This window comes from Malus domestica, chromosome 13 (assembly GCF_042453785.1).
Source record: "Malus domestica chromosome 13, GDT2T_hap1".
Classification (NCBI taxonomy): domain Eukaryota; kingdom Viridiplantae; phylum Streptophyta; class Magnoliopsida; order Rosales; family Rosaceae; genus Malus; species Malus domestica.
Window position 1 is genome coordinate 4,952,635 of NC_091673.1, and position 12,386 is coordinate 4,965,020.

At 36.4% G+C, this 12,386-nt stretch overlaps 2 protein-coding genes across 2 annotated transcripts; both read left to right on the plus strand.

The window, feature by feature from the left end:
• The first annotated feature begins 4,169 nt into the window (after positions 1 to 4,169).
• Positions 4,170 to 6,133, plus strand: HD19 (homeobox-leucine zipper protein ATHB-13-like). The gene is given in 3 exon segments (NM_001294067.1): positions 4,170 to 4,397; positions 4,529 to 4,905; positions 5,395 to 6,133. Coding segments are annotated over 3 exon segments (870 nt in total). The 5' UTR covers positions 4,170 to 4,267; the 3' UTR covers positions 5,758 to 6,133.
• Positions 6,134 to 10,016: 3,883 nt separating this feature from the next.
• On the plus strand, positions 10,017 to 10,859 carry LOC103452334 (uncharacterized). Its single transcript, XM_017336792.3, has one exon. It carries the CDS (start codon positions 10,145 to 10,147, stop codon positions 10,751 to 10,753), a length of 609 nt encoding a protein of 202 aa, XP_017192281.2. The 5' UTR covers positions 10,017 to 10,144; the 3' UTR covers positions 10,754 to 10,859.
• Positions 10,860 to 12,386: the final 1,527 nt, after the last annotated feature.

Genomic DNA, 12,386 nt, shown 5'->3' on the forward strand with positions numbered 1-12,386 from the left:
GTTGTAAAGTTTTTCGGGATCCTCTCCGGATCCCTTCCTCCTAATCCATCAAATTAGGGGATCGTGTTGTTGAAATTTGATCTAACGGCTGAAGTTATTATAACTTTTAAAGTGGTTCCCTGTTTGTAACCGTTGGATCAAATTTCAACGGTACGGATTTCCTGATTTGATGGATTAGAAAGAAGGGATCTAGAGGATCCCTTTCCAAGTTTTCCTACCATAAATTAAAACAACTGGTGGTCGTATGAATACTACAGTTACTTTACGTAATTATTAACTATATAGTATGCACAGATATATAAAGATGATGTTGAAAGTTTCCAATTGAAGGGGTGGACTGTGGAGGGATGATGACATATCCCATATGGAAATTGAGGTGGTGTGACAGAACAAATCAAGAGAGATGAACAGTGGTGAGATATATATAGATAGAGAGAGTTGATATATATCTGTATATATACATATGTAAGTATATGCATGCATATGGGGGTATATACTAAGATTATGATGGGTGCACAAAGACAAAACTGACCAGCTCTTGGCCCTAGTAGTAGGGTTTACGACAACAACCTTTCGTTTTCACTTTCAATACGTACTGTTTCCCCTTCACTCGAATTCACAGCGGCGTGCAGGGGAGAGAGAGAGAGAGAGAGAGAGTTGAGGTGAGGAGTGAGCAGTGAGCAGTGTTAGCAGCGGGAGAGCTTCGTCCTAACCCACGATACCTGTTGGTGGGTTAGGTAGCAAACCCTGCCCCCCTCTTTGGACCCCATCCCCTTCATTCCTGCCTCCCCTCACTCTCTCTCTCTCGCTCTCGCCAACTCATTTCCTTTTTTTTATCCTCAAGTAATTGGTTTGATCATTTTTTTTACATAACTGAAATCATCAATCAAATATATGCTTTATTCTTTTTTCTGATGAAACCCAAAGTCCTTTCACTTTTTCTAGGACGCCCAAGCTCAATCCATCCCAACAATGTCTTTTGAGTCCAAAAAGAGGGACATTTCTTTTTCTCTCCAAAGTCACCCACTTGACATTGTCCAGCATAGACATGAACCACCTGCGTTTTCCCTTTAATTCACAATCGAAACAAAGCTAGTTTAAAAGTTTCCATTCCCCCTTGTAAAAATAATCTTGAAGACATTTTTCTTCTTTTTTATTTTTGACAAAGCGATATTTGAAACTTACTTTCATTTATTAAGAGTGGTGAAATTTGAATTTAGGTGTAACGATGGCCATATTGCCCTGATTATCAATATTTGACCTAAGCATATCAAGAACACACACACACACACAATGCATGCCTTTTGTCAATCCCTCTTACATTTTCCCACTCATATTCATAGTGACTTAACAACTCTACTCCCACAGCTAACTCTCTGGTAAAGTGTGACGGACAAAAGAAAGACCAAAAAGTCTATATTGCTTGTAATTGAAAAAAGAAAAGAAAAGTCATAGGTAGGAGAACTCTCATATAAAAAGAGGGAAATCACATCCTATGACTATGAGGCTGTCTCAAGGAGGTGGGAAACAATAAAAACCTCAAAATTTGGGCCCATATCTCTTCAAGGAATGTATTTTGGGTGTGAAAATTTTGGGATTTTGAGTTTGAGGGTGAGAATCTGGGACTGCAACCCACCCCGGATGGATAAGGAAAGCAAGTGGCGGCATGACCCCCAACTTGCTTCTACAACACATGAAGAGGGGAAAGGCGGGTCTCGAGCAGCAGATGCAACAGGGCAGACTAATTGTCTACGGGCGAATGCACCAGCAGTAGCCTTTTTACGACTGGGATTGGTGCGTTCCTAGGTTATGACCTAGTGTGGCGCGCCATACCCATTAGTTTCCAACATGTCCTTCTTGTGTTGCCCAGACTTTTTTATCGTTGCAATCCAATGGCCAATTTTGAATATTTTTCTTCAATTGTTATTTTTTCAAATCCAATGGCTCAAATCTAATTTAAGCAATTTTAACGGTAAAGAAAAAAATTCAATGACTCAAATTTAAATAACGGTCAAATTGATATTATTAATTAATCCAAATCAGATACAACACCAAAACTCTTTTAAAACTTTATAAATACCCATACATTTGTTCACTTATCCATAAAATATAAAAAAATCAATTTTCTCATATTTCACCACCAAATTTGTTCAATCATTCAATTCTCCATTCAAATTTATCTCTTATGGTAGACAGAGAGCGCTAGAAATGCCAATTGGCTTCCTAGTGAAGATGTCGCCTTATGCTTAGCTTGGGTGTCGATTGCCGAAGACGGTTTTGTTGGTTGCTTTTAAACAATTGATACGATGTGGGGGCGTATTTACAAAAAGTTTCTCACTAACAATCTAGGCACTATAGGGGAAAACCTCGAATACAAGGATGATGTAAACCTCGCTTCAAAACTCTCAACCAACAATGTCACTCTATGGAGTTCACCTTTAAGTGTTGTACATCGTAATCCAGCAAGTGGTAGCAATGTAGAATATACGGTAAATTCACATATTTAAATGTTACAGTTTTAATTGTGTTAATATTTTTCATCTGATTAACTTTCCTTTACTATATGCGTAAGGGTGGAAAGCACACCGATTTTTTGAAGCTGGAAATAAATCATGCAACCACGCAAAATTCAAGTTGCAATGTTTGGGAGGTTCTAAAAATTCTCCAAAGTGGGTTAAGCTTGGGGGGCAACGAACAAAGTCTTCTCACAGTTCCACATATGGTGTGGATTGGGGGAAGAGGTCGAGCTAGCTGTAACGCCACTCCCACGGCTAGATGGATGCGATAAATAGAAAGAAGACGAGAAAAAAAGGGAAAAAAAAATGATGAGTCTTTTTTTATTCAACAATCTGGTGAGTACTTGTGTTTAGTTTAATAAGGAGTAAAGATGAGGGCATGGATGGAGCCAATGAAGGTTTATTGGGGGCAGATGCCCCCATTCAAGTAATTCGTTTGTTTAGTTGCTTACTACAATTATATAATATACACAGGTTATCTTTGAACAAAATATATATATATCTAATATTCAACATACATTCATTATACTTATACTCCATATCAAATATTATATGAGCAATAGTGCTCTTTTTCTATCATTCAAACCGAAAAAACCCTCTCCCGCCTATCATGTACTTATATTTTTCTCATCACTTTTCCACTACTATATTGAAATTTTTGTAACATTGGAATTGTAATACATCATCATTTGAAATCATCCTTAATATCATATTGTATATAATCATACTATAATAAGATTTTCTTAGTTGTTTTCGGTTGACCCTACTAGAAGAAAATTCAGATTTCGTCCCTAGACGAGGGACGACAGAAAAGCGAGGATACGATTGCTTAAAGAAGAAAAAGAAGAGAAATTATCGAGAAGGATCCACTCCAATATACTCCAAGAAAAAAGAGGTATTGGCAAACTAAACAAGATGCAATTATTGCACAAAACTCGTACCCGGATTTGGACACTGCATCCTATAATCCCAGTCCATAGATCTCGGAAAGTGATTAATTAGTGTCTTTGATTGTCGTCTTTAAGTATTCTTGTGCAATCCTTTTGTTGTTCTTGTAATGTTATTAATTTTATGTAATGTCAAGGAATTGTTTGTGTTTACCATCACAATTTTTTTTAAAGAATTTGAATTTTTTTTTTATATCAAAATGTTCGTAAAAATAAAACAACATATATTATACAAAAATTAATTCCAAAACTATTAGCCAAAAAAATTTAACAAAATACAAAAGTTTAATAAATTATAAAGTTGGAGGTGGGAATTATAGGTCTCTTACTATTGAAGAAAAAACTGTCTAACCTCATATGTATAAATAAATGGTTAAAAAATATGGGGCTAAAATTTAAGATTTCTCACTCTTGACTCTTGAATTGGAGATAGCCTAAAAACAATGTATATAACTTAAGAATCATGCACTCTCTCCCCTCCTACAGCTAGCCCTCAAAAAATAATGTGTGTGTGAGTGTATTTATATATATATATATATATATGTATATATATATACATGAATTCCTAGAAGCTGCTGATGAGGTATATAAGCCACCCACTGCAACAATTTCTGCATCCCCTTCCGTTTGAAGAAATTAATATTCCCTTTTGAATATTTCAGCAAAAAATCTATCATTTCCTTCTGTGATAAATCTACAAACCTATCTTTCCTTCACCAACAGTTAGATTCTGTGCCACTCTCTGAACATGACAGCTGCTAGATCATTAAGATTAGTGGCAAAAGCTTGATTAATCATCAAACCATGACTACCAATGGGATGGTCTTCTTCTCTTCAAATTTCATGCTTCAGAACCCCCATGGTCACGATGACCATCAACCTCCCACTTCTCTCAATCCAATGCTGCCTTCCTGCACACCTCAAGATTTCCATGGCACGTCTCTGAAACTTTAACATCAATTCGTTTTTGATCAATCAAGTTCATAAGTAGTAGTGGGCCGCTAATCCGTCTCGCTGGTCTGTCTTTCTGAAATCTTGACGTTAATATTTGTTGTGTTTATGCAGGAGTGGCATCGTTTCTAGGAAAGCGATCGGTGTCGTTTTCGGGGATTGAGTTGGGAGAAGAAGCTCATGGGGAGGATGACTTATCAGATGATGGGTCACAGGTAGGGGAGAAGAAGAGGAGGCTAAACATGGAGCAAGTGAAGACACTTGAAAAGAACTTTGAGTTGGGGAACAAGCTTGAGCCTGAGAGGAAAATGCAGCTGGCCAGGGCTCTTGGTTTGCAGCCAAGACAGATTGCTATATGGTTTCAGAACAGGAGGGCCAGGTGGAAGACAAAGCAGTTGGAGAAAGATTATGATCTCCTCAAGAGACAGTTTGATGCCATCAAAGCTGACAATGATGCTCTCCAATCTCAGAACCAAAAACTTCAAGCTGAGGTTAGTTCAATTCAAATACAGTGATCTATAAAAGTACGCATTAAATCAAATTCTTCTCGTAGTCAAGTTGGTTATAGCAGTTCTGAAACTCTATTTATATAGTTTAAATTATATTAAAATATCGCTCAAATCAAGTTTTGCATACGATTGTGCTCTGGTTCTGTAGAATATGGTTTGGAACTTAATCATCTGCTTTTCATCATAAAGATTTTTGCTTTTTTTACTTTAAAATGATTGTCTCATGATTTTAAGAACCTTTATAACTGTTGATCATTTGGGGTCCCTGAACCAATAATCTCTGGTTACATTAAGTTGCTTTTTCCAAGATAGGTTAAACTTTTTATGCACTGATTAATTGAACATGATTTGGGGCTTAAAAGGGTAATCATCATTCTAGAAGTAGAGATCTTTATTTTTTTCATACATCTTTGAATTGGTCCGGCTACGAAACAAACTTACATTTTTTACTGATCAATTTAATGGGTGCAGATAATGGCATTAAAAAACAGAGAGCCAGCAGAATCCATCAACCTCAACAAAGACACAGAGGGATCCTGCAGCAACAGAAGTGAAAACAATTCCGATATAAAACTGGACATTTCGAGAACGCCGGCGATCGACAGCCCTCCATCTTCTCACCATCATCACCACCATCAAAATCCAACCCTTTTTTCGTCTTCAATAATAAGGCCTGCCCAGCTCTTCCAAAACACATCAAGGTCTGAAGCAATGCAATGCCAGAAGATCGATCAGATGGTCAAAGAAGAAAGCCTGACCAACATGTTCTGTGGCATCGACGATCAGTCTGCAGCAGGGTTTTGGCCTTGGTTGGAACAACATCAATTCAATTGAGCAATGAAATAATCAAGAGGCAAAAAATCCAAATTACCATGTTAATTTCTATCAGTTTTTAATTAAAATATTCCATGCTTTTGGTGACTAGATTAAAGTTAATGGGATGAAAAAAATATCCAAGTGAATTTGAATTGCATGGTAGCTAGTGACTGAGTGTGTCAGCAGCTCCTAGCTAACATGGACTATGAAATAAAAATAAATAAAAAAAAAAGGATTTCTCTCCTCCGCCATTTTGTGTATTTTTTTAGTATATTGTCGATTTTCTCCCTAATTTTCTGTCAAAAAATATTAACATGTTGGTCAATAAATGTTATTCTTATTTGTCCCTTTTACTTTCTCTATATTAAATTTATCAAATAAAATTGGACATTTATAAGTTTAGTGAGAAAATTAACCAAATAAAAGTTCTAGAGTTTTTCTGTACTTTGGAATCATGGCATTGTACTGTCAATGAAAATTTGCCGGACAAGGATTGTCTGCCCTCTTAGTTGTGGTGCCCTTCCATGCCCTCATATTTTGTGCGGTCACGGTTAAGCCACGTCAATATTTTATATTAATTTTTTAATGAGATAATAAGACAAAAAATAATAAAAATATAAAATATTGACGTGGCTTAACCGTGACCGCACAAAATAGGAGGGCATAGAAGGGCACCACAACTAGGAGGGCAGACAATCCAAGTCCAAATTTGCCACAAGTGCTGTGAAAAAAAGTCCTTTTGTAATGATTTGCTTGCTGATTTCATCAATCCAGTACAAAACGGAGAACAAAATCTACTACTTTTAAGTTTTTGCTAAAACAAATCTACTTGAAGTGAATTAAAAGAATACATATAGAGAAATTATAGAGAGAGAGAGAGGGAGAGTACTGAGAGGGGGAGAGTATCGAGCACACATTCCAAGAGGGAAATGAAGACAAGGAGATGGAAGAGAGTGGAAGAAAACAGAGTTGGAAAAGGGTCATACTCGTGAAGGGGACGTTGGCAAGTTTAATGTACTGACAATCGAAGGGAATGGACAAAAACCCAACTATGCTCTGTCTCCACCACCATCACCTCTTTCACCACCCACCTATCTCTCTCTCTGTTAAGAAGACAATCTTGGACATGATATCTTGATAAGTTACACGACTCGATTCTTGTACGAATATAAAATTTGACTAAAATACAATTAACATTTTTCTATCAACATTGTGCTAACTAGTAAGATTGTAGCTTTTTTCAGGTTTGAGACAAATAATATGAGTTATTATATTGTTACTTTCATATCTTTGAATTTACGAGTTAACACAATTACGATATGAATATAAACTGGTAAACTTGAGTGCGACTCATTGAAACCATAATGTTAATTTATCGGGAAAAAAGAAGAAGAAAAGAGTAGGGTGTCATGTGAACTCATTGTCACCCACTCTCTAACGTCCCACAAGATCCTTTTTCAACTTGCTTTTAGAAAAATACATCTCCCTTCCCACACTTACCATCTCCTTTTTCTTTTCCATGATGTAATGCTTTACTTCCAAGTTCCAACACATGTGCATTTTCGAACAGTTATTTTCAAGTGACAGGAACACTTTCACTTGTCCTCATCCTCAATTCTGTCTCTTTTTTCCAAGATATTTTGAGCTCAAAAGCAATATCTTTGACCTATATATACAGTCGTTGATGCCTAAAATTGGTTGTAACAGTAAGATTGACCTTATCGATCAAGAGATTGACCATTAGAGAATATATAACTATCTAACATTTTTTGTATTTAATTGTTCTTGGTAATGAAACATTCCATCGTTTCTGTAAAAAAAAAAAGAGCCGGACAATCCTTCTAAACCAGCTTAGCGTGACCGACCAGACTGACAAAGATTACTAGTGCATTAGTATTTACCCTGACATTGCATGCATGTCGATGTTTAGGTCGGACAACACTTTTAAACCAGCTTAGCGTGACTGACCAAGAGTCGTCAAACCTTACGTTGCATGCATGCATGCAGAACGACAGTGCACTCCAGAGCTCAACAGAACATGCTTAACAAGTTTCGGATCAAACACATGAAGATTGTCATCAAAATTCCTAATGTAATCATGAGCATCTCTCAGGATGTAGATTTTAGTTGTTGCTAGCAACTGTCACAACAGAATTAACGGGAGCTATTAGCCACTAATTCATTAAAACTAGCCCGTCATTAAAAGGACAAATCAACAAATTAACATGTCACAGAATCTGCATAACCTTGTCCATAACTGCATATCAAATTAAGTTGACGCAAAATATATTATTTGTATTTTTTAAAATTTGTAATTCGTGGGATCATGTGATGAAGCCATAAATAATTTTTGGCCGCCATGGCTGGAAATTCGGCATTTTGCAGACACTTTGAGATGCCAACTTATATTACACATATAAATATTGTTAGTGGCAAAATTAACAATTCCAGTTAACAAAAACTAGCTAAGTGGCCACGTGCCTTTGTGGCCTCACATTCACACCTCAACTAAATAAATATACCAAACCAAATTATTTATTTGTTTGAGAATATTAGAGTATTGTTGTTGAACTTCAGTTTAATTAGAGCTTTGGATTTTAAATTAAAAATTTGTGAGTAGTATTTATTGAACTCTTTATTTTGTGAAGCAATAATCTTTTTGGGTCACATTTGGTAAAACTCTCGTCTAAAATAAAATATTTTAAAGAATCAAATAAGAGACGAAAAATTTAATGTAGTTACCCAAAAGGATCATTATTATTTCTCACTATGACAAGTTGAATAACCTATACTCAATATTTAGTTCCAGGGAGCAGATGGCGCTTTACCATAGGCAGAAAACAATAGTGCCTGTCTACCCCCTGATGCATGTTCGATCTCCACAAATGCCATCATTTTGTATATAAAAAAAAAAAACATTTAGTTTAAGGCAAAACTTAATTGGATATTGAATGAAAATTCAAGGACCAATTAATACTTAAATTTTCTCCATGTGTTAAGCTAAATATTTGTTATCAGAAGAGAATAAGAGCAACCCAGAAGCATGTTTGCCATTTTTGAGACCAAAACATGTGCAGGGTTATATATGTATTAAAAAATAATTATGCATTATTGCGTTTTAAAATATGTTTGGAAATGCTTTGTGTATCCATTTGTGTTGTGATTTACCATGGATTTGAAGCTCTGTCAACGGGTAACATAATATTTTTGCAATGACTTTTTTGGAAGACGACTTAAATATTCTAATTTCTGGGAGGACTACGTATTACCACTCCACATGGAACAATCATTTTTATCTTATCTCGAAGTTGATCCTAACCATTTGAAAAATCAACAAATTGAAAAATTAAAGAGAGACAAAAGTGAAGTATATATTCAACATATGATTCATATGTTGCTTCCTAGCAAGAAAATTAAGTTTGGGCCTAAGTCTAGTACCGTGATGTTATACAACTTTGGGCTTTTAGTTTGGTCCAACTGCATTTTTAATTTTTAATTTTCGGGCGAGCCCAAATAAGGCTACAAAAAGCGACGTGTCTTGTTCATGTGCAACAATCTATGGTTGATAAACATCATTCTCATTGTTTTAAATCTCATAGTCCAAAGTAAATTGTAGTTATTCACTGTCTTAATTGAACGGTGGAAGAGAAAATACTTTCTTACTAGTATAATAACAAAAGTTAAATGACCTCTTACTCTTGAATTAAGACCAAAGAGTGAGTGACTAAAACTTTTTTAGGAGAACAAGACTAATAAAGCCGTAGAACAACATAAAAACAATAATATATAATAAATGTGATATAATTTGAGTAGTATTTATTGTGTTTTAATTGTGACACATAGGGTCATATATTCGGGTGAGTTTTCGTGTTGGTATTAAAATTTAGATGGTAAAATTTAGAAATTTTAATGATTTATATGTTCGTGGAAGGGAATGGTTTAAATTTAGTCCATTAAACTGAACTTTTACTTCAAAGTTATTTTTTTAATTACTTATGTGTACAATACACACTTAACTCTAACAAAATATTAATATTTAATTTTATATGAGTGATTAAATGGTCTCTAAATGGGGGTAAGGCTAGCCGACATTCACCTCTCCCAGATCCTGCGTAAAGCGGGAGCCTTGTGCACTGGGTACGACCTTTTTTTATTAAATGGTCTCTAAATTGAGTAATTTTTTTAGCATAAATAAATTTTTTAAATGATAATAAAAAAATAAACGATTCTAATTTTAACTTTTATCCAATAAAATGATGTCAAAGCTGTCTCAACTGTAGCCAATAGAAAACCCAGAGAAATATGAAACACACAATTTCAGCTACCAACCCAATCCTTATGCGACACTCCTTCCCCTTCTCTCTATCTTCTTTCTCAAATTTTCTAACTTGTAACTGATAGCCCAATGGCCTCCACCCCAATCCTCTCCCCCACCACAACCACCACCACGTCCTCCTTAGTCCACCACCACCACCAATCTCTACACTTCTCTAAATTACCCTTTCCCAACTCCCTCACCAAACCCAGCACTCTCAATTCCAACAGACCACTTACCAGACTTCACGTGTCCACCCCAACTAACAAACCCAGCAACACCACCGCCACCTCCACCTCCAAGAAACCCACGACGGAGACCATCTTCTTCGACGGCGGAGCTCACTACGGCGACCTGCTGGCCAACCTTATCCTGGGTTTCACTCTTCTCTGGCTGCCCTTGACTTTAGCTGCGGTCTTCAGGGCCTTCTTTTTGAGGTACAGGTTCACCAACCTGCGTGTGACGGTAATCTCGGGACTGACGGGTCAGGACAGGAGCGACTTCTCGTACAAGGTGATCAAGGATGTCCAGGTGGTGCCGCGTTTCATCGGCGAATGGGGTGATATTATCATCACCCTCAAAGACGGCACCAAGGTTGACCTGAGGAGTGTGCCCAAGTTCAGAGAGATTGCCAAGTATTGCCTCTCTTTGGCGGAAAAGCCGGCCGTATTGAAGGAAACGGGAACCAAAGGCTTTTAATTTAATTTAATTATTACAAGGTTTAATTTCATGCAAAAACATTGATGGTGTTTTTTTTCTTGTATAAGAATTCTCAGAGGTATGCTAAATCAATTTTTGTAGATAATTAACTAGTTCTTGCACTTTGAAGATTGAGATTACTATACTGTTAAGAATCTAAATTATCTCTTTCTCGAATTAGTAAAGGTACAATACTTGAACTGATGACTTCGAAATTGAATGATTTCTCTCATATTGTCGACGTTCTCTTCGATAAGGAGAAGAGGAGCATATTTGTTCTAGCTAATATTGCTACTCCCACATCTACCAGTGACAGTGGTTTAGTAGAATATCTCATGCGTTCCCCGACTGGAGAAGGTCATTTTTGGAGGATAAACTGTGGGTCGGAAGAACGGGTTTAAAAGAAATATATATATTAGCTTGATTTTTTTGCAAATAAGGCTTCGGCGCTACTACAGCGCTTCGCTAACTCGAAGCGCCTCGCTATGAGAATCTAGCTTCGCTAACGCTTGGTGTCAGTGTGAGTTAACCTTGTATGGTGGTCTATAGGCAATTATGAGATGTGTAGACAAAATTTTAGGGTTTTTCATAGAATCGCCCTATTTGGGAATGGACTGAAAATGGGCCACGACGCAACATTAAACTTAGGCCCAATATGTGGCCCCAAACTTAGTTAGCCCAATCCGCCACCCGATATGATTTTCACTCTCATATGATAAAGATGGTTGTGTGAAAATTATTTCCTTTGCAATATTATTTAGAAGCGGCACACTTTTTTTCTCATATGATGAAAACATCACATGCATGTAGATAGGGATAAATTCACATAAACACCTGTTCAATCGTAAATTCACATAAACAGTTGTTACATATTCATGGTATGTGACAAATGTTGGATCTACGATTGATGGGGCTAGTGATTTAACACCTGTTATTCTTTGAGACCTGCAAACAGAAAAATCAAGAAAAATTTAAAAAATAAATCCAAATTGTTAGGTAGCTTGGAGCATCCAGGCCAGTTATGGGCCTTTGAATCGTGGCAAGGCCCGGTATGTCGGACTTTAATTTTTGTCCTGGCCCACCCAAATACAGGCGTGGAGGTGCTACTGTGGTTTTTTAACACAGCCTGAGCCATTGGCCATTAATTGTCTGCAAATGAAAACGCAGAAGCAGAAAAATGGCCCCAATCTTCGGCTAATTTTAAACTGTTGATGGGTCACCATTTATAGTCATTAGGTTTCACGTCCTATCACTTCAATATTTATTTTTTCTCGTTTTAACTTCTTTTATATATGAAAAATAAAGCTTCTTTAATTACTCTCAACTCTCAGATATATATTATATAAACTATAACATATATATCCAATATTGATCACGTGAATGAGTTCTAAATGAAACACATTCATCGCCTTTCCCACCTGGTTCATGAAAGTTGCTCTTCTTTTATCGCAGGATCAATTAGTAGACGTGATATTCAGATTTTGAGACTTTGAGATAAGTTAAATCATAGCACTTAATTAAGTACAGCTGATTACAGCATGATTAACTTGTGATTTTCACTTCTGGTAAACATGCACTTGGTTCAAAGTTGGTTTTGAGTTGGCTGCTTGTTGACATGCATGGCCTACGCATT